At 46.7% G+C, this 27,442-nt stretch overlaps 1 protein-coding gene and 1 pseudogene across 5 annotated transcripts in view; both read right to left on the bottom strand.

Moving 5' to 3' along the window:
- The window catches only part of DZIP1 (DAZ interacting zinc finger protein 1), a 46,882-nt gene extending 29,136 nt beyond the window's left edge, over positions 1 to 17,746 (bottom strand). For 2 of the 5 annotated variants that reach the window (XM_053916313.2, XM_053916309.2), the window contains exons 1-8: positions 17,489 to 17,746; positions 16,766 to 16,864; positions 15,094 to 15,390; positions 14,428 to 14,985; positions 9,417 to 9,501; positions 6,534 to 6,658; positions 4,000 to 4,161; positions 675 to 812 (exon numbers count right to left, since the gene is read on the bottom strand). In XM_053916313.2, coding sequence (XP_053772288.1) covers positions 675 to 812; positions 4,000 to 4,161; positions 6,534 to 6,658; positions 9,417 to 9,501; positions 14,428 to 14,985; positions 15,094 to 15,129 — 1,104 coding nt within the window. In that variant the 5' untranslated portion in view covers positions 15,130 to 15,390; positions 16,766 to 16,864; positions 17,489 to 17,746. Of the gene's footprint in view, positions 1 to 674; positions 813 to 3,999; positions 4,162 to 6,533; positions 6,659 to 9,416; positions 9,502 to 14,427; positions 14,986 to 15,093; positions 15,391 to 16,156; positions 16,395 to 16,765; positions 16,865 to 17,488 lie in introns of all 5 variants that reach the window. The other 3 variants (XM_053916311.2, XM_053916310.2, XM_053916314.2) reach the window with 3 other exon arrangements.
- Positions 17,747 to 22,204: 4,458 nt separating this feature from the next.
- Positions 22,205 to 23,785, bottom strand: LOC112311322 (atos homolog protein B pseudogene; annotated as a pseudogene).
- Between the last annotated feature and the right edge of the window lie 3,657 nt (positions 23,786 to 27,442).

The raw sequence follows: 27,442 nt of genomic DNA on the forward strand, positions 1-27,442 counted from the left end.
ACAGTGGCACGCGTGGCCAGCCTGGCTGTAAGGCGGAAGGCAGATCTGGCAGGGGGAGGCGGGATGTGAGGGGCAGCTCAAATAGTGGTGGCGGTTGTCTGTATTTCAATGACACACTTGCTTTTTAAAATGATGTATTACTGCTTTTTAAAAAGATCCTGAATTCACAACTTTAATCTCTATTTGTTTCCTGGTAAAAAACAATGCTCCCCAAAACAAGTGTGACCAAAGGGCCAGTGTGAAGACTATGCTGGTAACGGACATTGACTTCCAAATGACTGCAGTTATGTTTGATACACGCAACAGATCGTCGGTTGGCCAAGGAAGCTGTACATGTAAGCTCAAACAAAAATAACGTCAGTGCTCCAACACGCCTTTCCATGCCTTTCGAAACTGAGACTTACCTCTGACGTGGGAAAAATAAATACTGAGGTAATGCTAACCAATCAAGCAGATATCATCTTAGGGAAAAATGAAGCAATTTTGCCAACTGCTCTGTAGCTGCATCCATTAGTCGATCACCAAGGAGCTACTGAACACCCGTTATGAGCTACACATGTGTTAGGAGACAGAAAAGAGAATCCGCCACCCTATGGGCACTGAAAGAAGATCTGTAAACTACCATGTTAAGAGAAATTAGGCCTCCAGCAGAGTTGCCGCCCCCTTTCGCATACCTGACTGTCGAGAAATTGCATCACATTTTGGAAATCCTGGGGGTACTGAGGACGTTCTTCTTTAAACTCATGTGCATCTTTTAGGGTGCCTAAGTTGGACTTGATCTGCAGATTGGACTTCTGGATTTCTGCCAGTTGCTATAAAATGAAATGCAAAAATCACTGGTACAACTGCTTATACTTTTGTACGATTTAAACAGAGAATAAAATCGGGGAGCGTGTCTCCACGTTTTAAATCTGACTATCCTACTGGATGCTCATTGAGCTTCTCTTCCTTCTTTTTTCCAGGGGTTTTTGTTTGTTTGTTTGTTTCCAACAAAGCAACATGCACAAGAAACTTGACTTTCTAATCTGAAACAATGCGTCTTAACATTTTTGATGGGCATGGAACAGTTGCCAGAAACAGAGGAACTGGGTGCCACTGGTTCTCAGCACAATTCAGCGACGAGGCCAGCATCCCCCAGGACCACGTCCGTGAGTCCATTAGGGAAAGAGCATTTCAGTGTTACCCTTGGCTTGGGTGTTAGTCCCAAAGGCACTGGCAGCAAGCCCAGAAGGTGCTACTGCATGTTAGCTTCAAAAACAAAGGGGCGGCCTACCACGGTTCCCCACTCTTTACATCTGGGCTGCACGGAGCGACTTCTTTTCAAGAGGACAGTATAGAATAGGGGGGTTACTTTTTAATGGAGAAACCTGACAAACACGACCCCAGCAGGCAGTGAAGAAAAACACCCTCAACTGTAGATCAGGTAAGTGGTGTGCGCCCTTGATGTCCTGTGATGAGAACTGCACTTGAACTCTGAGGTCTTCTTCCCAAAAACCTGTAGGCCCCATCTGACCGTGAGAACAACATCAGATCAATTCCAACAGAGTGGAATCCTACAACATACCTTGTCCAGGTCATCTAAAGCAAATCTGTCACAGAGAGGAGGAGCCTAAGGAGACATGACAACTAAATGTGACCTGATGTCCTAGATAAGATCCCGGAGCAGAAAAAGGGCATTAGTTAAAGCTAAAGAAGTTGGAAGGAAGTACAGACTTTAATTAATACAAGTGTACCAATACCACTTCACTAATTGTAACAAATCCACCAATTTAAGATGTTGGGATATGGAGAATTGTGTACAGGGCAGGGGAGGGGGGCTTATACAGAACTTTCTATGCTATCTGCTCAATTTCTCTGTAAACCTGAACTACTCTAAAAAAAAGTCTATTTTTAATAATAATTTTACAATCTGCTGATAGCCAAAAAGGGCAAACAACACAAATTCCATCAACTGAGGAATGCACAAATAAATACGGTACATCCATACAATGGAATATCATTCGGCAATAACAATAAGAACAAAATACTGATAAATACTATAACACGGATTAATCTTGGAAATGTGATACTAAGTGAAAGATGTCACCCACAAAAGATCACATATTGTGTGATTCCACATCCAGCACAGGCAGGTCCATAGAGACAGGAAGCAGCTCCCTGGCTGCCAGTGGCCGGGGGCCAAAGGGGGCGTGTGGGCTGAGTGCTGAGGGGACAAGGGTTCTCTTCGGGTAATAAAATGTTCTAAAATGACCGTGAGGATGGTTGCCGAAGTCTGTGAACATACTAAAAACCACGGAATTGGATACTTCAAGTGGGTGAACTCTATGGTATGTGAACTATTTCTCAATAAAGGTGTTTTTGTTTTTCTTTTTTAAGCTAAGAATGGTAAAGCTGTGGAAAGAAGTCCTATTCCACAATTACCCTAGGGGCAGGGAGCAGGGGGCAGGACCATAGAGGGAATCTCAGGAGAAAGAACGGTAATTGGCAGATCATCACGGGAAAAAAAAATACATGTGACCTTCGTGGGGAAGATGTAGGAAGTCAGCCTTAAATCGGTTAGCACCCAGATCCCGTGGGCCACAGGGCACCCACTTTGTGAAGGAGCCACACGTGGGATGAGGGGTGTGGGCAGTAGAGGGCACTATGGGCAGAGAAACCACTACCACCTGGGGCTTCTGATGCTAGGGAAGAAGAACAGCGACCAAGGAAAGGTAAGATGGGGGAAACTGAACCCGCAGGAAGGTGCCCGAAGGAATCCCTACAGAAAAGACACAGTGAGCCGCCCAATGTTATTGCCCCCTTTTTTTTCTGGCAAATTACAACTTACAGGAAAGATGAAACATCCATTTCACCTTCACCAGGTGTTAACCCTGTGCCCATACAGATATGACAGGGGCTGTCAAACTTTGCCTCTGAAGAGCCAGATAGCAAACATTTTTGGTCTGGAAACACAGACAGGGTCTTGGTCACAACCCCTCAACTGTACGGGTCCAGCGCACCGTGGACAAAGTGTAAAGCAATGAGCATGGCTGTGTTCCAAGAAACTTTACTTGTGCACACTGAAATGTGAACTTCCTATCGTTTTCCTGTGTCATGAAACAGTCTTCTTTGGACTTCTTTCAACCATTGAACAATAGAAAAACCTTTGCTGGCTCATGCGCCATACAAAAAACAGGGGCGTGCTGGATTTGGTTCACAGGTCACAGTTTGCCCACCCTCCTGTGAGAGTTCAAGGCATTTTAGAGAAGGCTCTTTGCAGCATCCCCCAAACACCCCTCTATTGTAGTTTATAAAACCTGTTGGCCCCTAGAGGGAGCTCAAGGATCATCCCTTGCGTTCTTTTGCCTACGGGTGATGGAGCACTGAGCTGCCCAGCAAGCTCAGGTAATTCTTAGCTAAATGATAGTGGCCACTGACTGAAGAAGGCGCTTGCAGAAGATGAAGGTCCCAGCCCAGCGAGGTGTGTCCCTGTCATTCATCCATGTAACCAGGGCCATGTGCAGCAAGGCTGCTCCATGGGAAATGAGGCCCATTTGGCCAAATCCTGCCTGCTGCAGACCCACCTTCCTCAGTGGGCAGGCCCGGCCAAGGTCCTCGTTCTGTCTTTCTGGGTCAGCTTCCTTTCCCTCCCACATGTGATCTATGTCAGCCCTTCCTGGAAAGTCCCCAAACTCAGGGAAGAGTTTACGGTTTAAGATCTTCTAACCCTAACCAGCTAATGAGAGAGAGACCCTCGTCTATCAGCTGGCCGAATGTACTAAGTGTTCTCCACTAGGGTTTGGGGACAAAGCTGCCCCTCTCAAAGCAAATAATTTTTCTGACTTGTTGTATGTCTTCCGTGTGCTTCGAGCGACCTCAAGACGCACAGGGAGGGGTGGTGTCTGGGCCAGAGCACGATAAAGGGACTTCTGCATCAAGTGGCCATAATGCCACTCTAATGCCACCTTTCAAGGCCACAGCTCTGCCAGTATGATGAGAACTCCTCAGTTTAATACTTACATATTCTAATGCTAAGTTCTTGGAGGTCAATTCTTTAAACTCCTTCTTAAACATTTCCTTGAATTTTTCCATTTCGTCAACCAACTTCTCCTTTTCTTCTTCTTTCCACCTATGAAATAGCTTCAGAAGTTCTTCCTCTTTTGTTTTCTGCATTTCATACTCCTGAAATCATTTTAAAACATGGCTTCAAAAGTTCTGATATGAAGCAAGCAGGTAAAATGTTACATCAGTGGGCATAGCTTCGCCTCAAATGTGTCAGCCAGCACTGCACCCTCCAGTGAGGCTCGCCACAGCACTTCCTATAATGGCAGGTCCGGGCACGATCTTTACGAACCAAAGGCAACACGCATCCCAAATCCTTAAAATACGAATGCAGAAGCCCAACGTGTCCAGAGCTCTGTGATCTGTGAACTTGAAGAGTAGACATGCAATAATACGGGAACTGTAAATACACTTTAAAAGTAAAGGTCTATTGAGCCTTTCTTGATAACGTATCAATTGGGGTACAGTAGACCCATCTCACCCCCCAAAAATACAATGTTTTTCTATAAGCTAAATTCAAGGTCTAATCCATCAGCCCTTAATTTCTCAGTGATCTTTAGTTATATTTTGACCGAACTAGGGACTTCAACAAAGTATGCACCGACTCGACCTCACAAACATACACAGGAAGAACACTGCACCCGGCAGCCGCTGATTGTACAATCTCGTTAAACGCACAGTGGAGGTTCAGAGGGAGAGACCACGCGTGAGGCCAAAAAGTGATTCTCAACAGATTTTAAAAGACTGAAATCATGCAGAGTATATTCTTCAGCCACAATGGAGTAAAGCCAGGAATCACTAACGCAAGGAAAGCTGGAAAATGAAAATACACAATGATTGAATAACACATTCTTAAACTAAGAGGTCAAAGAAAAACTCACTGGAGTAATTAGAAAATACTGGAGGTGAATGAAAATTAACATACAACACACCAAAGAAAGGGAAGCAGCCAATCGGGGCCCAGAGGAAAATTTAGAGCTACAAATGCCTACATTAAAAAAGAAAGATCTCAAGGGACACACAGAACCATTCTGTAACAATAAAGGGGTCACTTCATCACAAAGATATAAGAATTATTTATGCAGCCAACATTGGAGCACCTAAATATATAAAGCAATTTATTAACAGGACAAAAAGGAGAAATAAAGAGCAATACAATAATAGGGGACTTTAACACCCTACTCTCGATACTGGACGGATCATCCAGACAGAAAATCAATGAAGAAAAACAGGATTTGAACAACACTACAGATCAGCAACTTTCAACCTTTTTCATCCCTGGTACCCAGAAACTAAGCATGAAAATTCTGCAGCACACCAAAAAAATACATTTTTGCCGATCTGACCAAATAATAGGTATAATGATGATTCATTCACACTGGACAGCTATTGTAGTGTTGGCTGTTGTCATTTTTTTTAATTTGACAATCTAAGGGACAAGAGGTCAGGGCCCCTGATGACACGGTCGGTTCGGTGCTGCATGTTTTCAAAATCCTTGTGGCACACCTGTTGAAAATCACTGCTCTACATCAGATGAACCTACAGACATGCACGGGACGTCCTGTCCAACAGCAGGGGTGTGACACAGGACGTTTGCCAGGACAGACCACATGTCAGGTCACAAGACACGACTTAATCTTATATCCGGCGTCTCTTCTGTCCACAGCGGTATGAAAGTAGGAATAAGAAGTTAACAGGAGGAAACCTGGAAAATTCACAAATACGTGGAAATCAAGCAACACACTCCTGAGCAACCCAAGGGGTCAAAGAAGAAATCAAAAAGGAAATAAAAAAATACCTAGAGACAAACAAAAACAGAAACACAACACACTAACGTATGGGATGCAGCAAGAGCGGTTCTCAGAAAGTGTAACAGCTATAAACACCTCCATTAAGAAAGAAATCACAGACAACCTAACATTACACCTCAAGGAGCTACAAGAACAAACCAAGCCCAAAGTTAGCAGAGGGATGGAAATAATAAAGATTAGAGCAGAAACAAATAAAATACAGAATAGGAAAATAACAGAGAAGATCAACAAAACTAACAGTTGCTTTTTTGAAAAGATAAACAAAATTGAGAAACCTTTAACTAGACTGACCAAGAAAGAGAGAAAATTCAAATAAAATGATAAATGAAAGACGAGACATTACAACGGAAACCACAGAGTTACAAAGGATCGTAAAAGAATACCAGGAACAATTATATGCCAACTTACTGGACACTCTAAAATAAATTAAATAAATAAATAAATAAATAAAAGAAATGAATAAATGTCCTAGAAACACACCTAGCAAGACTCAATCATGAAGAAATAGGAAATCTGAAGAGACCAGTTAAGGAGTAAGGAAATCGAATCCATAATCAACAACCTCCCGATGAAGAAAAGCCCAGGACCAGACGGCTTCATTGGCGAATCCCACCGAACGTTTAAAAGGAAGGCAGGCCCGTCCTTCCCCACATCCAGCTGTTCCGCGACTCGGTGTCCTACCTCAGCGACTCTGAGATCATGGGCGTGCTGCGAAGCCTCTAACTGAGACTTGGTAAGCTGCAGCTGCTCCTTCAACATGTCGATCTCTTTCTGCAGTGTATCGGTCTGCTCCTTTTTCTTATACTCTGGTGCAACAGAAACACCTTGTTAAACTGTGAAACCTCTGCTTACAAAACCTATCTGAAAACTTATGGGGTAGAGTTCTATTGGTAAGACAGAGGAAACTGCTCTCACTTGGGGTATTACTTTTTTTTTATGCCACATGAGCCCATTTTTGCTCCTTAGTGTTTATCCGTTGCCCGTTGTATTACTGGGCACTGAATTGTTTTCAGCAGATTCTTTCAGCTACTGTTTTGAGGTCGGATTATTCCAGAGAGGCGGTGTGAGAGCCCATTTGGGGAGCAATAATGGTGACAAGGAGTAATCCTGGGCCCCTCTTCAAGATGGGGAAGCAATGGCTTCCACTTCAGACAACACCGTGTTGAAATCTCTGCGGTCACCACCCCTGTGCTCTCACCGAGCCCCCCTGCGGACCCCACCAGTGCTAAGGCAAGCAGAGGCTGGCCCTCGGGATGCAAACTCGGGGCCGCGACCTGCCGTCAGGGCGAAAACGCGGTAAGGAGAAGCTGTAAGAGGAAGCAACCAGTGAAGGGAGGAATAGTTATGTACATGTACTTACATGCAGATGTACACATGACTGAATGGATATACATGTGTCTGTGAGTGTAGACATGAAAGGTATGGAAACCAAAGTAGAAAGTCAGAATCTCAGAGATGGTCTGAAGAAATAATACTCATTTCAGAGTGTGAAGGGCTCTCTGAAACGAGTATGAGATAGAATAGGGTACTGAAACAGAAGAGAGAGAAAGTCAGTGTCACACTGAAGAATGGTAGATTAATTAAAATATTTAATCTTCCCAGTTTCTCCAATATATTGCTAAACTGTAACAGTCCATGGTTTGTAAATGGAATTTCATGCTGTTCATATGGTTTACACAAAGCTTAGCTGTTTCCTAAATAAATCTATTTATCTGAAATAGGCAGAAATGGAAACAGATCGGCCCAAAAGGGAGGGGAAAGCAGGCACTGAGGAGCGAGCTAGAAGTACAAGTCCAGGTACTAAAACTGCTCAGATCATAACGAGAATTGCTGGGGGTGCTGCAGGGCTCTGCACCATGCTGCGATCTGCTCGGGAGAAACAGACCTTGCATTCGTTACTTTTGAGAGCAGTTAAGTACTAGGAAACTTGGTTCCTTGATAAACTACAGAACCCATCCCCTCTCTTGCTTCTTTAGTTTCTCCCTCTACACCCTGGTTAATTCCCATCAGCACCCAAACCCATCTGAGAATCTCCCACAGCAAATAAGACAGACATTGACCCTTGGCCCCCCATCCCCCTCCAGGTCATGCCTCAAGTCTCTGCTCTCCTTCCCAGAAAACACTTGAAAGAAATGTCCGTGGTAAACGTGACCACTTCTCGCCTGATTCTCGGCTCAGCTCACTCCAGTCAGACTTTTGTCCCCACCAGCCCAATGAAGCTGCTATGTCAAGGTCACCAACAGCCAATCCTCAATCCACAGATACTCTGTGTCTCAGAAATATTCAACAGAACTGACCACTGTCTCCTTTCTGAAACCCTGATTTCCTTTGGTGTCCATGACAACACACTCCACAGGTTTCCCTCCTGCCTCCAGGCTGTTTCTAACCCAGCTGCTGGTCCTGAGCTCCAAGTGTCGGGAGAGCCTCCGAGGGCCCTCAGCTATCTCCTCCATCTTGCTGACCTCATCCAGCTGCTCTGCTAACGACTCCCAGGTGTGTACCTCTAGCCTAGGCCTCCACCTTGACCTCCAGGCCTCCAGCCTCTCCACGTGCATGGCAGATGTATGTGTGACTTAAATTTACCCATGGCCAACACAAACTCTCCATTCTCCCTCCTCCCTCAACCTGCTCCGTGCCCCTAGGTTTCCCGTCTTGGTAAACGCCATTGCCGTTCACCCAACCGTATAGTCAAAAACCCAGGACCATCCTTTCCTCTCCTGCTGAGTCACATCCCTGTGGGCTCTGTGTCGGGAACATAGTCTCTCCACCTTCACGTCTCCCACCTTCCCTGGTACCCTTGTGGTCCAGTTGCCATCTTCTCTCACCTGGGCTACTCCTGCAGGCTCCTCGCTCTTCTACCTGCTTCCATCATTGCCCCTACAGTCTATTCTCCACCAACAGGTGGAGGGCTCATTCTCAGGTACAAATTCGATTGTGTGCCCCCCAAACCTCTAGTGGCTTCCCATTACACTTATAAGAACACTCACATTCCTGCCCAGCGTGTGCAAGGCCCATGGGACCTGGCTCCCTCCTCTCCAAACTCACCACACATCACAGCCTTGCTCACTCCACCGACCTTCTCTCTGGTCCTCAAACACACCGTCCTGCCTCGCCCTCACACCCTGCACACCCCTACCTAGGATACTGATTTCTCTGATTTTCTCCAGACTGGGCCCTCCTCATCATTCTGGCTCCTGATCAAATGTCCCCTCCGCAGGGAAGCCTTTGCTGATGACCCGAAGTCACTCTCCACCCCATTCTCCTGACATATTGGCCCCACTTTAAAAGAATCATTCATTTAACTGTGTTTCCTCCATCCCTCCTGTGAGAATGTAAGACCCATTAGAATGCAGGACTTAGTCTGTTTCCCCTGGGGCTGTATTCCCGGCCCCTAGTGCAGTGCCTGGCACATCGTAGGGGCTCGATATTTACTTCATTAATGGACAAGGACAGCGAGACTTTCTTTTAAAAGGATTGAGAAATGCACGGGACCACGCCTCCCTTAAAAAAAAGAAAAAGTTACCGGAAAGAAAACAGCTCATTCACATTGAGCTCACGACTCACCAAGGTGAGAATCTTCGGGGTGGCGGCGCTGGACGTGGCTCTGCAGAAAGGCTTGGTTCATGAAGGCCTTGTCACAAAAGTGGCACTGGGAAGAAGAGAGCAGCAAATCAAAGCGCCTGTGACGAGTGTTCCCCCATCTCCTTTCAATTAAAATTCATGTACCCGAGGCACTAAGTCCCGCAGGCTTTCCCTCGAAAGATACCATCCTGGTAAGGGATTCGGCAAGCACGGCTAAGAAGACATAGAAAACAAGGGTGTTCTTGCCCCACTGAGCACAAGGCGGTGGAAACTATCACTCACCAGTTCACGTGGCCCATCAGGGTGCTTTCTGGAACCCTCAGTGCTGTTCCCATGAGCCTGGCGGTGCCCGGCCTACCACCACCAACTTGTGGGACACTCCAGCAATGCCAGTGTTTTCTCTGTCTCTCAAGACGGTCCCCTGCCTGAACCTTCCCCAGCCCTTCCCGGGACTGACTCCTTCTTGCCATTTAGGATGCGGGGTTTATGAAGCATTTTCCACACTGGGGAACGATGGTGGCCTATCCTCAACCAGGTCTTCAAGGAGGACTCTCTGCCAGTCACGGTCCCAGCCAACCATCTGTGATTTTCATCATTCTGCCTCTCACCAGTTAGCAATGACACTGTCACATTTATTCACCTCACCTGCCTGTGGTCTCCTGCCTGACCCCTTGGGCTCCTGAGAGCACTGACTCTTGTCTGTCCTATTCACAGCTTTGTCCCCAGCATTAATAAATCGTTAGGCAAATGCTCAGAAATATTTGGCCTCCTAAATGGAATGTACTGGAAAAAAAACCCCATCAATTCCACCAAATCTCTCTTTTCCACTTAAATGCTGATTCAAAATATAAACAAAAACTCAACTCATTTCATCTATATCCTCACCCCTGGATTACTCTGAAGCAAGTCTTGGTTATTATATATTTCATTTGTCAATATTTCAGAATTTATCGCTAAAAGGACTTCCTTTAACACAATCGTAATATCGTTTTTCCACCTTTTAAAATGTGAATATTAATTCCTTAGTAGCAACAAATATCCAACCATTTGGTTTCTCCCTCACCCCCCAATAATTCACACGTTGTCTTAGAAAAAAAATTGTATACTTTGTTTTGGGTCGGTATTTAAATAAAGCCAAATTTTGCGATTGTTCTGTCCCTTAATTCTCTTGTAGCCTATAGCTTGCCCCTCCATCTCCCTTTTTCCCCTGCAGTCCTTTTCCTGGAGAAACTGAGCATCTGTCCTGCAGAATTTCTCTCTGTTTGGATTTCGCTCTTTCATCTCCACTGTGCTATTTACACGTTCTGTTCATGCCTTACTCTCACTCTTAGTGTAACTGCATCGGAGCTTTGGGTTCTAGGGTCCCAGAAAAGTAGTGTTACGGCATATTTCTCGGCACCGCATCTCAGAGAATCTTTAAAGAATCTCTGCGGCCTTCTCTGTGCATCGTGCACGTCCTAGCTGCCTCCCAATACTTCAGGGGCTGCCCACGCCAACTCAGATGCAACTGTGAGCTCGAGGGCTATGCCCAGGCCCCGGGAAAGAAAATGATGAGAAACCCTAGATGTAACTTTTAATTTCTAAAAATAAAAACATATTTTAACTATTCGAATAAAACAGAAGAGTCATGAGCTCAAGGTAAGAAGGGGTTCCTATTCCAAAAAGAAAAGACTGACATTTTGATTACGTCAAAATGGAAAAACTTCTGTATGACAAAAAGACACCAAAACAAATCTAAAAGATTTACAGTTTCTGGATCGGCACGTAGGGAGCTTGAAAATCATCACTCCATCCTAACGACGAGTCAAAAGCTGAAGAGACTGAAAAATCAACTCTTCTCGGATCTCTAAGAGAGGGGAGGACGCCGGGCAAACCACTGCCCCAAGCTTGGAGAGACTGGGAGTCAGCACTTAGCATAGCAGAGACTCACCAGCAAACCCCCCACAGGCACCAGTGCAGGGTAACAAAACCTAATTTGTCACTGACAAATTGATGCAGCTCAGAGTGGGTGGTTTGGGAGGTAAAAACTCCAGGGGAGAGGGGAACTTTCAACTTAATAAAGGCTACCGACAAAAACCAACACGACCATTGTACCTACTGGGAGCTAGGTCCTGTCACATCATTCTCCTTTTAAATTTCCATGGCCACCACTTTATGAAGAAATCAAAGCTCAGAAAAATTAAGGTACAGCATTATCAGTTGCATATTTTAGCCTATGTTTTTTTGACTGCAAAGTGCACACCTTCTCTATTGCTCAACACTCATCTCCAACTCCAAGGGGCTGACTCATTGGAAACAGAAACAGAAAGTAGCTGACAGATTCCAAAATCCCCGTGTTGCTGGAACATTGAGAGGGATCTGAGTCCTCCAGCTACGAAAATGAAAAGGTCTTTTTAGAATGAGTCTAAGTCCTGTGCACCAACTATTCTTAGCAACAGTCTCGACTACCCCTCTCCTGGAATCACCGATTCCTACAGCAATAGCAATGTGACCCCAGGCCTTCTTTTCTACACCCCTACTGTACGATGAGCTCCTGAAAAAGGTCTGAGGATTCACAAAGAGATCATAGGTAGGCCCAGCTCACTACTGGGAAGCCTGTGCAGAAATCAACATCCACATGTCAGATGCTATTTACTGAGCCTTCCTCGTGCTTCACATGTAATATCTGATGGGATTCTCAGAACAACCTGAAAAGGTAGCTACTAGTAATATTCTCATTTTCCTGATGAGGAGACTGAGGTTTAGAAGTTAAATGACTTGCAGAGTGGAACAGCCAGGATTCAAAAACAGGCAGTTTACTCTGGAATCGTCACCCTAAGTGCCCACACTGCTCAAAGACTCCATAAAAAGACAATGTCAAGCCACTTACTAGGGGGCAGAGTGCCCTCTGGTGTTGGAGAAGGTGGTCTGGTCCCTCCTACCGCTTCTCTGTCACACCTGTGCACCCCACACAGCTAACACTGTTATTCGGAGTCTGCTGAGTGGCCTAGAGTAGGCAGGTGTCACTCATTTCATAAAATTGCATCATTACCTTTTTATCCTTCTACAATTCAGGGGTGTCAAACTCATTTTCACCAGGGGCCACATCAGCCTCGCAGTTGCCTTCAAAGGGTGGAATGTAATTTTAGGACTGTATAAACGGAACTACTCCTTAACGAGGGTCAAGGAGCTCAGCGCTGCTGCCAGGTAGAAACAAGGTGCTGGGCTGGATAAAACCAGGTGGAGAGCCAGATTTGGCCCTCGGGCCTTGTGTCTGCCACCTGTAGTCTATATCACTCACATTTGAAAATCTTGATTTACCAACCGCCATTTCTATGGTAACCAAAGAATGAAAAAGTGTTTATAAATTAAATTTTAAATTTGTATATGTTATAGGTTTTAACCTTTCACTAGATTACTACTAATCTTTAATAAGATAAACTTTTTTAAATGTTTAAATATACTCCTTGTATTCATTTATAAAGAGGCATTTCAGCACTATTTACACATATTTAGATTTTAAATAGCACTTATGAAACAAACAGGCAATTAGCAACATCAAGTATCATTTAACAATTGCACCTCAGGGTTGTGTACCCAAAGCTAAAGACAAAGCCTTTCTCACAGTACTCTTTCCCAAAGGCTCACTTCTTTTAATCCGCTTCCCTCAGAACTCCTTCTGGGTCAGTCCTGAGCGCTATTAACCCCACCATTTTCTGTGCCATATACCTAGTTCTCTGTATTCACTGTTACCTACATCCACTGAGACCTGTTAAGCTGGGGTGTCCAACCTTTTGGCATCTCTGGGCCACACTGGAAGAAGAGTTGACTTGGGCCATACATTAGATACACAAACACTAACGAAAACTGATGAGAAAAAAAAAAAAGAACTGTGCATAATTTTTGTGATATCCGTCACCATAAATAAGCAAAAAAGTCCTCATATAACAACCCTAATTATGCAGCAGCCCTTTTGACAATCTTTTAAAATTGTCAAGCAGATTCCAAGTTTCTGATCACTAATATAGAAAATGTACACAGCTAAGCAATAAAACTTAGTATAAAGCTAAGTGATGTTTTAAGTAAATTTACGATTTTGTGTTGGGCGGCATTCATAGCCATCCTGGGCCACAAACGGCCCCACAGGTTAGGCACCCCTGTCTTAAGCCATATTTAGTCAAATGACTAGAACATAAGGGTGCGAAGTCATCCCAGTCAGTCTGTGCTTACTTCAACATCTTTATCAAACATTGTTGAAATTTTCTGTGCTTCCTCTGCTTAACTGGTAAAAGAAGATATATACGATGATTTCTGTTACACTAAAAAGTTACAATATTTATCTTGGGTTCAATTCCAACTCATAATAAGTTGGACATTAACAACAGAAAAGCAACATTTTTTTTCAATTTTTAAAATACTTGTTATATGAGTGATTGTTCTTCTTAGGAAATATACACATTGAAATATTTAGGAATCTGCAAATGAATGTCAACTGGCTCCATAGTCTGTCCCAAAGGAAATAAAGCAAATATGGCAAATGTTAATAACTGGCGAATTTGGTTGAAGGGTATATGGAGGTTTTTTGCACTATTCCTGCCACTTTTCTATAAATTTGTAAAGATTTTGAAATTTAAAAAAATGAGAACAATCCACAAATGTAATCACTCCGGATCCTTTGGGGGCCCACCTGCATAGCAATTAGTACCTGGTTTATTTTTCGTTACACGACCAGAAGGAAACAGCTTCTCACACAACCAGTACTCACAGGACTTAAATCAAGCACTGCAGACAACGCTCCTTGTTTAATCATTAATCCTATGGCAGTCTACGAAGGTAACGAACCATGTCATCTGTTGGTTCAAGTTACTGTTTTGATTAATTTAAGTGTGCTGTTTCTTCTTATTTACAGTACAAACGTTAAAAACAAAGCAGTGACATAAAGGGCTCTCCGTATCCCAGGGGGAGCTGAGGTCTGCTGGGGGTTATGAGTTGCCACCACAACGCAGCCGCCCACCTGGTAATAGCTGGCTTTGGCCTCCATCATCATCTGCTGGGTGGAGATCATCTTTTTCCTGCGCTTACACTCTTCCTTGAGGAACTTGATCTCCCCAGCCTGCTTGGTGAGCAGCTCCTTGCTCTGCTCGCAGTTGGCCAGGCTCAGGCGCAGCCGCTCCTCCACGTTGTGCAGCTGCGTGGTGAGGAACTCCTGCGAGTGCATCAGGTACTCGATGGAGAGCTGTGCCAGGCGGATGAGCTTCAGCAGCACCGGGTCCACCCCCGACTGGCAGTGCGGGCACTTCTCGTCCTCCAGCTTGCAGAAGGTGATGTTCATGATGTTCTCCTGCAGCGTGAGCACGTCCACAGCGCCCGCTACCTTGTCCACGTCGATGGCGCTCAGCCGCCGCCAGTCCACACTCTCCAGCCGCGGCCGGAACTGGAAGAACGGCAGGGGGCCCGCGGCCGCGCCGGGCGGGCAGCAGGCCATGGCGGCCGCCCCAGCCGCGGCCCCCGCGGGGGCGTCAGGACCCTCGAGCCCGTTGGCGAGGGGGTAGTAGACCTGCTTGTGGAAGGGCTGTGGGAGGGAGACAAGGCAGGGGTGGCGGGGGAGCTGTGAGTCCCGCGCCCCCCGCCCCTAACCTGGCACCGGCAGGCGGGTACCCCAGGCCTTGGAGTGTCTTACCATGCTTGGGAGCAAATCCGCCACCTCTGCCGGCATCGGAGAGAGGACCGTCTCCTCTGCGGGGCGGGGCTGCCTCCCGAACCGCTGCCGCGCCACCCCTCGGCAGCAGGCAAAGGCAAGGTCCCCGGAGGCGGCGGCGGCCAGCGGCAGTGGCAGCCGCGGCGGCCTCCACTCCCGGCGTTCAAACCGTTGCTATGGCAGCGTCCCCAGACGCCCCGGCTGCGAGCAACGGGCCCGTGGCAACCGCGAGCAACCAGCTCGCCGGCCCCCCCGCGTGGTCAGCGTGCACCCAGGGCCCTGCGGAACCAGAGAAGACCTCGTGGACGAGCCTGAGTAGACACACCCGTCCACCCCAAGAGGTTACCTCCTGAGTGCCTGCCTCCCGGGGCAACACCCTCCCTGGCCTTTGGGCAGGACTAGCCAGGTCCCTAAAGCACGGGGGGTCCACATCCGTGGGGCCTTTCGGTCCTAGTTGCCATCCTCTAGGTATTCACTAGTATCCTCGCCTTAGGTTTTGAGTTTAGAAATAACTATTCATTCTCATTTTTTTTTTTTTACACACAACTCAGAAAACAGTAAGCTATGAAACTCTGTAAAATTACATGGGACGGAGGTGGACTGACTGCCAAAAGTCACAAAGACACTCTGGGGTATAACAAAGTATTCTATATTTCGATCGTTTTGTTGATTCCCTGAGCATATACGTTTGACAAAATTTATCAAATAGCACGCTGAAAATTAAGGGTGTGTTTTGTATATACTATCTCAATAAAGTTTTCAAAATTAAATTCATAATATAGTTAATTCTATTTGATGGTAGGCTTTCTAAATTTCTTAGATGAAAAGTACTTTTTAAAATGGACTCTTTCTTCCTCTATGGGTTGGCCACCTGAGTTAACTGTGTACTTCTGATAGAAGTACAAACCAAAACACTTCCACAAATACTTAATACTTTGTCTTTCCAAAAAGATGTATTTTCAAAATATAAAGGTAAAAAAAATTACACGAAGGGGAATTTAACTGTCAGCTTTACCATCAAGTTTTACAGGGCCCTGGTATCTACCTTACAAACTTGTGTGGCAGCTGCATTCTGGGGTTTTTTGTTTTTGTTTTTTGTTTTTTTGGAGAAGCTAACAAATTTCTAGCAGCAACTTATAGACCTCAGGCCTCTCATTCTTGGGGTCTTCTGAGGGCGGCCTGTGGCTACCACAGAGATCAATGAGGTGAGGAAAAGCCAGACATTCCTCAATCCACCGGGGAGCCCCAGCTTGGACCAACCATCAGGAAAACTTTTGTCTTTCCTAACAGCCAAAGAACAGAAGAAAGAAAAATACAGTTCAGAATAACCAGAAGCAAAGCTGTAACATCAAATATTTTTACCACTTCCCAGATAATGTGACCAGAAATAAGCCTACGTAAAAGCACCCAGGAACCAAGCATGCACTACATGTGACTTCGTAGGAACCATACACCCAAATAACGTTTAATGGAACTTTTGCGGCGGGGGAGGGGCAAAGGGCTGTTCCGGACTCTCCGCAGCCGGCATAAAAGGGCATAAAAGTCTTAAAGATCTAGGTCTAAAATTTGAGTCTTCCATGCACTTGCTGCCTGACCTAGAACAAGTTATGTCAGCCTTAGGCCTCGGTTGTTGAAAAGGCGTCAGTATACCGACCTGGCAGTTCTGTGAACTGTGGACTCCATCCACTGGGCTGCAGGGTCAGCGGGAACAAGGGCCCGGCTCTCTCTTGCTCACCGTTTATATCCCCAGCACCTAGCATTGGACAGGCAGAGGCCTTAATAATTCGCTGAACGGACACGTGGATAAAGAATTAGGCATTTAAAGTAAATGTCAGCTCCCAACCCTTATCCCTCCTTATTTTCTGTGCCTCTGGCCTGTTAGAAAGATTCACCCGTGCTCTGGGATCAAGGCCTTGGAGCTGAATGTGGGAAGACTGTCCCCACGCCCCCACTGCAGTCCCAGGAAAAGGCACGCGGGCCAGAGACACCCATCTGTTCTCCGCCACCACTCTGGCCCCGAGCGCCGCGGTGCTGGCCACTGCCCCCCCATGATCGGATCTCGTTCGCAAGATGGCCGGAACAGTAAAGAAGGGGGCACTCCTTCCCGTTCCCTCCGTCCCCCATCCCCAGGCAGGGCCGCCAGCCGGGCGCACCGCGGGGCCGGCTCCCGAACCCGCAAAGACAAAGGCCGGAGGACACGGGCGCCCGCGGCACCGCCTCTTTGAAGGCAAACGGCAGTAGGGGCTGCGGCAGCCACGCCAGCGCCAGCGGGGTCTGCAGAGCCTCTGCTCACTGCCTGGGGAAGCGGAAGGAGGGCCCGGCTTCGCCGGCACCAAGATGCCCATGGGCTCCTGGCGCATCCCAGGCCTTGGCTCACCCTAGTTGCGCGCTCCTGGGCGGACGCCGGGCGCTGCGGGAGGATGGGGGCGTCGCTGGGGACCCCAGAACCCAGGCGCGGGGCTAGTGCAGGCAAGCCAGCGGAGGCCCAGAGCAGCCAAGCGGGAAGACGCGAGCCAGCTCCTTCCAAGATGCAGGATGAAGCCTGTCTGGTCTGGGCAAGTTGTGGCGAGGCAGGCCGCCTGGCGCTCCTCGGGCCCTCCCAGACTCCAGGCCGCTGGCGCTTCTGGATCCCCCACCCCCCTCCCGCCCCCCTCCCCTCCGCGATCCCTCTCTGGCCTCTCCTCTCCGCGTCCCAGCTCCTCTGGCAGCTGGGCGGGACCTTGCACATCAGGACTGCAGCGCTAAAATGCGCTCCTCCAATCCGGCAGTTGGTGCAGACACGTGGTGCGGGGCCGCTCTTACTGGTGTGGGATCCTCTCCCCAAGGAGGCTTTTCAAAGAGAAACCAGATTCACTCAAACCCTGCTGTTGGCATGGTCTTCAGCCAGCTAATTTCACATAGGGGCTTTAGGTAAATTCACTCCCAAGAAGAGACTCTTGTTTAATCGCAGAAATCTGAAAATGCAAGGGACCTTGAAGAAGCTGTCTAATGCAGCCCTGCATTTGAGTGATGTGGAAAACGGATTAGGCACTTTGCAAGTGAAGCCCACAAGGGTTTAAACCCACTTAGGTTTCAGCCTCTCTTTCAGTTATGCCCACTTTAGGAGGAGGCATGGATCTCTGTTGGCAGAAAGTTCCACAGTGCGGGGAGAAGAAAGTCGTGGGTCAAGAGTACTGTGACTGTTTTTTTTTTTAACCTAAAATTGGAACACGTGGACAATGAGGCAAAATTCAGTATTTTAAAATAATGAGCAATCCAGAAAGTTTGCATTTTAACAACCATGAAGTTGAATCAGATTGAGACATTTTTTAAATTTTTAAATTATTTTATTGTTGTTCAATTACGGTTGTCTTCATTTTCTCCCCACCCCTCTATCCCACCCCAGCCAAACCCCCCTCCCTCCCCTGCTTCCACCCTCCCCTTTGGTTTTGTCCATGTGTCCTTTACAGTAGTTCCTGAAAACCCCTCTCCCCATTATCCCTTCCCCCCTCCCCTCTGGCTATTGTTAGATTGTTAACTTCAATATCTCTGGTTATATTTTGTTTGCTTTTTTCTTTTGTTGATTATGTTCCAGTTAGAGGTGAGATCATATGGTATTTGTCCCTCACGGCCTGGCTTATTTCACTTAGCATAATGCTCTCCAGTTCCATCCACGTTGTTGCAAAGGGTAGGAGCTCCTTCTTTCTCTCTGCTGCATAGAATTCCATTGTGTAAATGTACCATAGTTTTTGGATCCACTCATTTGCTGATGGGCACTTAGGTTGCTTCCAGTACTTGGCTATTGTAAATTGTGCTTCTATGAACATCGGGGTGCAAAGGTTCTTTTGGATTGGTGTTTCAGGGTTCTTAGGATATAATCCCAGCAGTGGAATTGCCAGGTCAAAAGGCAGTTCCATTTTTAGTTTTCTGAGGAAATTCCATACTGCTTTCCACAGTGGCTGCACCAGTCTGCATCCCCACCAACAGTGCACTAGGGTCCCCTTTTCTCCGCATCCTCTCCAGCATTTGTTTGTTGAATTGTTTATGTTGGCCACTCTGACTGGTGTGAGATGGTACCTCATTGTGGTTTTAATTTGCATCTCTCTGATGGCTAGTGATGCTGAGCATCTTTTCATATGTCTATGGGCCAGATTGAGACATTTAAATGCATCTTTTGCAAAACCATAGTGTTTGCTGTAGCAAAAATTATTCTTCAATTTTAAAAAGGATAAACCCATGACCTGGCTGGGGTGGCACAGTGGATCAAGTGCTGGTCTGCAAACCAAAGAGTTGCAGGTTTGATTCCCAGTCAGGGCACAAGCCTGAGTTGGGCCAGGTCCCCAGTTGGGGGTGTGGGAGAGGCAACCTATTGGTGTACCTCTCACATGTGGATGTTTCCCTCGTCTCTTTCTTCTTCTCTATGAAAACAAAATAAATAAAATCTTTTAAAAAAAGTAACTACAGAATTTTTGCTGGATGACAACAGGTTGCTTGTGTTTTGCCCCAACTGAGTCAACTTTGTGCCATACTTCATTTAGCACGATTTGTCAAATGTAGCAACACCTCACTAAGTATTTATGTTGTATTCCGTGCTTTAGTTTTTACTTGAAATCATCAGGCTTAGGGCAGCCTTAGTGGGATTTTTAAATCTGTCTAATTTTAAAATGCTTAAATTTGAAAGAGAATCCAAGATCATTATAAAAATCCTCTAAAGTGATATGGCAAAGATTTCTAGATAGACAGTTCGGGCACTATGAAGTAGATAAAACTAACGCCCTTTGATGTGTGTGTGTGATAGAGAGAGAGAGAGAGAGAGAGATGATTGTCTATTTAACTCACTGAGAGAGCATCAAGGCAGTGATTTGCAACAGGTGTGCTGCAAGAACCTTTTTAAAACATGCAATACCAGACTATTTAGTCAAGGACACTGACCTCTTTTCCCTTAGATTGTCAAATTTAAAAAAAAGACAGCAGCCAACACAACAATAGCCATTGGTGTGAATGAATCAAAATTACACCTATGTTTTTGTGAGATGGGCAAAAAACATATTTTTTGGTGTGCTGCAGAATTTTAGTAATTAGTTTATGTGTGCCGTGAGCTCAAAAGGGTTGAAGATCACCGCACTAAAGCAGAGAGAAGATTGCTGTTGTTTTATGAACACCTCCCAATATCCAAACCAATCTATGACTAGACGTAAGTTATGCAAGAATAAGGAGACTGCTCAAAATAGCTCTGCTTGTGTATTTTCTTTCTTTTGGGTGTAAATGTTTTGCTTTGCCCCTCAGTTTTCAAGGAAAGAACCTTTATAATGAATTCAGTATTTTTTTAGCTGACTTAATTGGGTGAAAAAATTGTCCACAGCTGGGTCAAGATGTACCGGCACATCAGCCTGCCCTTGGAGATCAACCTTAGAGGTGACAGTAAGAGAGCCAATAGAAGAGCAGAAGGCGATCTGATAAACAAAACAAACCACCCCGGGAATGCCCAGGATGGCTTGGGCCAAGACGAAATCGCCTGAACTGCTGTTAGGGCATGGAACGAGTTCCCCAGGAAGGCATTCTGTGCTGGCTGGACTGCAAGGATCTGGGATGTCAGTGTATTCCAATGTGTTCAAATATCCCTTTAAGTTCATTAAGAAAATGAAAGTGTTCACTTTCTATGGAAGATCAAATGCAAAAAAAAAAAATTGCAGTGTGATTTGCAAACCCAAATGAAGAGACACTCTCCCAAACAGCTGGCCTCTACTCATCAAAAATGTCAAAGCCAGCAAAGACAAGGAAAGACCAAGGTGTTCTTTCAAATTAGGGGAATTTAAGAAACGTGACAACTCATGATCTAGGATTTTCACTTTCTACTGGGGACATTATGAAGGCGAATGGCAACATTTTAATAAAATTTGGTAAAATACACACTGAGGTATTTAGGGATACAGGGCATCATTCCTGCAACTTCCAAATAAAAGAGAGAGAGAGAGAGAAAGAATGATAAAACAAATATAGCAAATTGGGGACTGGATGCAGGGTCTAAGAAGATATTTTGTACCAGCTTTGTAACCTTTTCAGAGAATATATCAATAAATTTGTCTCATTTAAAGGAAGGCCAGAAGGAGGCAGTGTGGGTGTGTATGGGGCGCTCCAAGAAGTTACTAGGCACCCAAGCTCCCCCCCTTCTCTGCAACAACCTTGGACGTGTGCCGCCTCCTCGTGGTAGAGAAAGGGTGCTGCAGCTTCCACAACATCCTCAATCCAGGTGACTGCACAGAGAATAATGTCCTTGTAACATTTAAGTGTGAGACTGTTAAAAGTTAGGAAAAACAAGTGATATGTGTAAAAACATTTCTTTTTAAATGACATTTCGATAATTAGATTAGCTAACCGTCATAACTGGAGCCCTAGAGGAGGGGTAGTTAACCTCTGTGTGTGTATATGCATTCACGCTTTCTCACACACAAGCTTGTGTACACACACACACACACATGTATAACCTGCTTTCAGAGAGGGCTTAGAGGGTAGGGGAAGAGCAAAAAATAGGGAAGGACAGAAGAAGTTGAGTGTGTGGCTAGTGACTCAGTCCTTCTGGGATAGCCTCTCTGCCGTCAGCTGAAGGAAAGCAGTTCCTTGCCCAAGGCTACATCTTCATATGGGAATGTACAAGAAGTGTCTGTACAATGTGGTTCTGGGTGGAGCAATACGTGAGTGGAAAAGGAGGAGGAGCAATGCCAGTTGTCAGAGTTAGGCACTTACCAAGACAATCCAATCTGAATAAAGTATAAATTAAAAATAAATAAAAAATAAGTGGTGCCTGCCCAGGACAGGGAGGCAACATTGGCATGACTTGGCTGGGAACGTGGGACAACCTCAGGGTAGCTTCGGTTCCTCCCCACTATCTAGATGGCCCGAGAATTCCAGAGGAGGGGGCAGACTCACGGGAACCCAGAGTAGGGCAGACTGTGGTGAGGATCAGAAGCTTTAATTACCCAAACAATCAGTTTGGGCATAAGTATGGTAAGGGCCTTAGTTGAAGCCTGAAGGGTCTCTAGCCACCTCTCCACGTGTTTGCTTTGTCCAGGATGGAGCGGAATGGGCTGGTCCTTGGTCCACATGGCACAGGCCATCAGGGCAAAGGTGAATGACATGGATTTGTGAGGGGCCTGTAGTTCGTAGGGGAGCTGTGTCCAGTCCAGGATCCGGTGGGAAGCAGGCAGATGTCTCCCTGCAGGCTTAAGGAGCGTGAGCAGGACATCTGGGGCCTGAGGTGCAGCAAATGGCAGCGGAGGTGGTGGGTGGGGCTAGCATTTCCCTCCTCACCCACAGGCACAGAAAAGAGGCTATAGCACAAAAAGGTCATGTGGGCAGCAGGCATGCTTGAGAAGTCAAAGGTCACAAGGAACATCTTCACCACAGTATGGTTGGGGTTTAATAGGGTCACTTGCATGATGCCCGCCTTGGGCACACTGTAACCCTTCCTCCCCAGGGGGTTTAGGTCCATGATGCCCAGGACGGGGGCTGGGGCATTTTGCTCAGAAACATCAAAGAAGGTGACAGGGACAGGCAGTGTAACACGCTGAGGGCAGTAGGATCCAGTAGCTCCAGTCTCTCCAGCCAAGCCCTCAATGAGGCCAGGTGGTGCAAAACATGCTCAAAGCAATGATTCTTCCAAGTTGCCCATTAGGGCACAGCTGATGGTGAGGGTAGGACCAGTGCAGGCACGGATAGGGCTCAGCAGGTCTGAGCGCTTCCCAGGGCTTAGAAGGGAGCTCAGCTTCAGGCCACAGGCACTTTTCAGTCGCTGCCCTGTAGGACTGCAGTCTGTTGGGTCCAGCACAGGCTCCTTGGGCCAGGCAGCAGGTGGTTCCAGAAGGGTGTGGCTTTGGCATAAGAACTGTTGGCAGCAGAAGGGTGACCCAGGGTTACCAAGTGTCTCTGAGGGGCTGGTCCCTCTTCCTCAGAGCTGACATCCAGGGCTTCTCTAGCAGGAAGAAGCCTTGGCAGGGCAGGGGCCTGGAGGTCCAGGGCCAGAGGGTGTGCGCTAAGGACTGTGCCCATTGGGGGTGCCTGGGGACTCCCTGGACCAGGGGCTGTCCCCATGGCCCACCCCAGCCACTGGGCTCTTATCTCCTATTTGGGCAGAACTATGCAAATCAGTGTCAAGTGTGTGCAGCTGGCCTGGAGGAGCTCTCCCTGGGGACTTTCCCAGGGGCCTCTGTTCCCCTGGACCTGGGGAATCCCAGTCTCTGGTGTGCAAGGTATTACAGGAAGCATTTGATGGGGGCCAGGGGCACTCTGGACCCTTGAAGTCCAAGGTCCTCACCTGCTCTGAGGTGTGTTCTCTAACAGGCTGTGATGGCAGAAATGCTGGCTGGGCACACCCAGCCCCAACCCCAGCTCCTCTGGGCCTAATACCCCACAGTAGATGGTTCTTCAGGGGCTTGTCCCTCTCTGGCCCCCAGCCCAGGGCCCCTCTTCAGTTCCCAGGGACCCTCAGTGAGCGGAAACGACCGTTTCAGGGCCCTGCGAGGCTCGGAGGCACCAGCTGGAGAGGAAAAGATGTGGTTACCCGGTAAACCCCAGAGGATGTGGCCCCTCCTCCTGGGCTGCAGCCCACTAGCAGGCCCCCCTAGAGAGCCCCCTGCCTGACTGCAGGCTGCGAAGGGCCAGCCTCCGGTGCTGAGGGTGGAGATGGCCCTCCCTGCATGTGGCATGTGAGGTCCCTCCTTGGTGGGGGTGGGGTCTCACCTCACGGCATTTATGCTGGGCCTGGGGATATCCCTATGAAGAGGCCATAAGCCTAGCTGTTCCCTCTTCCTGACTGATTCCATGGTCTCCTCGCTTGGAGTCTGGTCCGTGAACACTGTACTGGCAAGGTGACTGCCACCATTCCATGCGGCTGCTGGCCTCAGTTGGACCCCTGCTCCCAATTGGCTCTGCCATGGTGGTTGCTGCTCCAGGCCCCTCCATCCCCTCAAATCCCCAGTCCTCCATGACATGGACCTCCAACTCAGACAAAGGTGAACCTTTTATATTTTATATCCTCTTGCTAGTTGGTTTTTCCAGAACCTGAACAACTATCAAAAAGATTTTAGGCTAGTCCTGGCTGGTGTGGCCCAATGGATTGAGCATCAGCCTCTGAACTGAGAGATCGAGGGTAGGATTCCCAGTCAGGGTGCACACCTGAGTTGCAGGCCAGGTCCCCAGTTGGGGGAAAACAAGAGGCAACTGATTGATGTATTCCTCACACATCCATGTTTCTCTCCCTTTCTCCCTTCCCCTCTCTCTAAAAATAAATAAAATCTAGAAAAAATATTTTAGGCTATACCTTTGTATAGTAATTAGAGAGTAATTAACTGAATGAAGGTAACCTGATTACTCACTTGGCCCCACTCCCATCTCTCCCATGTATTAGCACTGAAACACGACATTTGTTTGCTTCGCTCCGTTCACCTGGCCTACGCAATGGCCTCCTAACTAAGCATACTGCTGGCCCCTCACATTGTGTTCTTCACACAGCAGCCAGAGTGAGCGCTTTTAAATCTAAATCCAACAATGCCAGACTTCTGCTTAAAACCCTCTGATGACTTCCCGTTCTTACAAGAATAAGTTTAAAACTCCCTTTTAATAGCCTAATTTCCGTTCTTAGAAGTTCTTTAGCTCTGCTTTTCTTGTTGAGACCAGAATCACAGGCGGGATTCTGGTGATGATTCATGCGTTCTAGTTTTATTTGTTTACAAAACTCTATCCTCACCGGATTCAGCATTTTGTTGGCCACCTTTACCACAGTACATCATTTTGGATGATGTCTTCACTTCTTGTGGACATTAAAATCACCTGCTGTTTTGTTATTAACATCACCTGTGGTGCATGTCATTAACATTACCTGTGGACATTAAAATCATCTGCTGTTTTTTCATTTAACATCACCTGTGATGTCAAAAGGGAAAGGGAAAGCCAAATAAATAAAATCCCAAGGCATTCCCGGAGAGGAATTTCTTCCATTATTCTGTTAGAAGGAAGAGTAACATTTGTATAACTTTATAATTTACAAGAAACTTTACATTTCATGATACGTCAAAACAAATCTTTGAGGCAATCAGGATCATACTCGCTTTACAGGTAAAGGTAATGCTAGAAATGTGTGAGAAATAGAGGTGGGAGGAACCGGATGATCTGATCCAGGTGCCTTTATTTGACGCTGTGCTTACAGGCAGGCTGAGTCTGGACCGACTGCAGACCTCGGGGAAGGTAAGAGTGGGGTTTTTAAAAGAAAAAACGGGGAGGCTTGTAAGGGGATAAGGGAGGGATTAGTCTCTTGGTCTTCTGGGAGGGTGCCTCAGGGTTTCAGGATGTGAGCCTGGAGAATGGGTTAGGCATAGGGCCAGGCTGTTCCCAGGTACAGGAGGGTCAGTCTAACCACCAGCCATTGTGGCTGGTGCCAGATGTCTATTGTTCGAGGTGGGAGTTTCGATTAAGCCTCAGGCTATCAACTGAGTACGGATAATTGAGTCATGAGCAGTCCACTGGGTTGGAAAACTGGCCTGACTGGGTCATGAGCAATCTGGTGGGTTGGGAAACTGGCCTGACCCTATCAGGTAATTTAGATAAGAGCCATGGTATGGGGTTACATTTCTTGGATGTGAATCCTCTGCATTTCACATTATATTATACTGCTTTCCACCACAACTAATCAGGGACTTGGGTTGTTGTGTTTGGGCTTTTTTTCCCCCTCAAAACCATTTCCTTTGCACTAGTTCCCTTTACAATAGAAGGCTTTCTGCTTTTACTTTCCTTCGTGTAGCTTCAGGAAATCACAAATACACTATGCTGTAGGGTTGGCCAAAAAGTTCGTTTGGATATTTTCTGTTACGGCTTTAGTAGTCCTTAGTTGTCTTTAATTCATTTGAAACAATTTTGTTAGATTGTATTGTGACAGCTGTTATATCAGCGTGCATTTAAAAAAGAACTTATCAAAATTGGTGAATTTTTGTTAGCCATTTTAATGTTGAAAAGGGAAGAAAATATGCAACACTTTCAGCGTATTATGCTTTATTTCAAGAAAGGTAAAAACACAACTGAAACGCAAGAAAAGATTTGTGCAGTGTGTGGAGGTGCTGTGATGTACTGAATGTGCCAAAAATGGTTTGCGAAGTTTTGTGCTGGAGATTTCTCAGTGGATGATGCTCCCCGGTGGGGCAGACCAGCTGAAGTTGACAGAGATCAAATTGAGACATTGAGAACAAAGTTACACCACATGGGAGACAGCCGGCACACTCAAAATATCCAAATCAAGGAAGTCATGGGTGAAAATGAAAAATGTGTCTTTTATGGAAAAAACTAAACAGACTTTTTGGCCCGCCCCATATTTATAATTCAGGAGTTCTTCTAAAGTGTGAAGTAGCACCAAGGTAGCAAATATAACCTACTCACTGGTCAAGTTTGCACTTGACGTTTAACACAGAAAAGCTTCACTGTTTTACCCCATGTAAAAAAACCACTGGTGTCCATGTGTGTTGGAGACGCCGGATGAAATGGCTGTGAACAAAACATAATGCCATATTAAGTAACTTGAACTTTATCTTGCTCCAGTTTCTATGTCTTTTTGTTGACTCTCCTCTGATGAGCCCAAGACACAAAAATCCCTTGTAACAGGTGATTTTTTTTTTTTTTTATAGCTGACGTTGGACACACTCTCAAGAGCCCCTTGTAGATCTCTTAGCTGCTGCTTCACAGCCTCTTCCAGGATTCTGCCGACTTTTGTGGACATGCTGGTCCACTGGCCGGTCTGCGTGTGGGTGGGGGGAGGGTTCCCAAACTTCCAAGCTATTCTCATTTAGTGCCTTAGGTCACTAGTATACTTCTCTCTGGTTGTCCCTGAACTACTTCACCTGTATCACCTCACCCATTTTCTCCTGGCTGTATCTCAGATTTTCAGTTCAGTCTATATTTGTCCCCAGGCGCTCTGCGGCAGGTAGCAGGCTCTGTGCTTCCTTCCGTATAAGTGTCCATTCTGAGACCTCATTTCCGGAGGCTTTAAAGCTCCCATCCGCCTTCCTGGAACGAGGTTTCGCCTTCCCATCCCGGACGCCGCCGCTTTACCTAACTCTCCGAACAGCACACCGCAAAACCTTGCAAGCTGACATCCTCCGCTAGCTAACCTAGCACGTGGAGACCAACCCAAAAAGGCTGGCAGCGGCGCATGCGGACTAGGCAGTCCCTGCCCAGACTCCCCGCTGCCCCCCCCCCCCCCCCCCCCCCCCGCCTCCACCGCCCCAGGCGGTTTGAAGGTGCCTGACAGCTCCGCCGCGGGCCGGACGCAGTCTCGTCTCGTGCTTCCACGTTACCCTATCAGAGGCGGGGC

This window comes from Desmodus rotundus, chromosome 13 (assembly GCF_022682495.2).
Source record: "Desmodus rotundus isolate HL8 chromosome 13, HLdesRot8A.1, whole genome shotgun sequence".
Classification (NCBI taxonomy): Eukaryota; Metazoa; Chordata; class Mammalia; order Chiroptera; family Phyllostomidae; genus Desmodus; species Desmodus rotundus.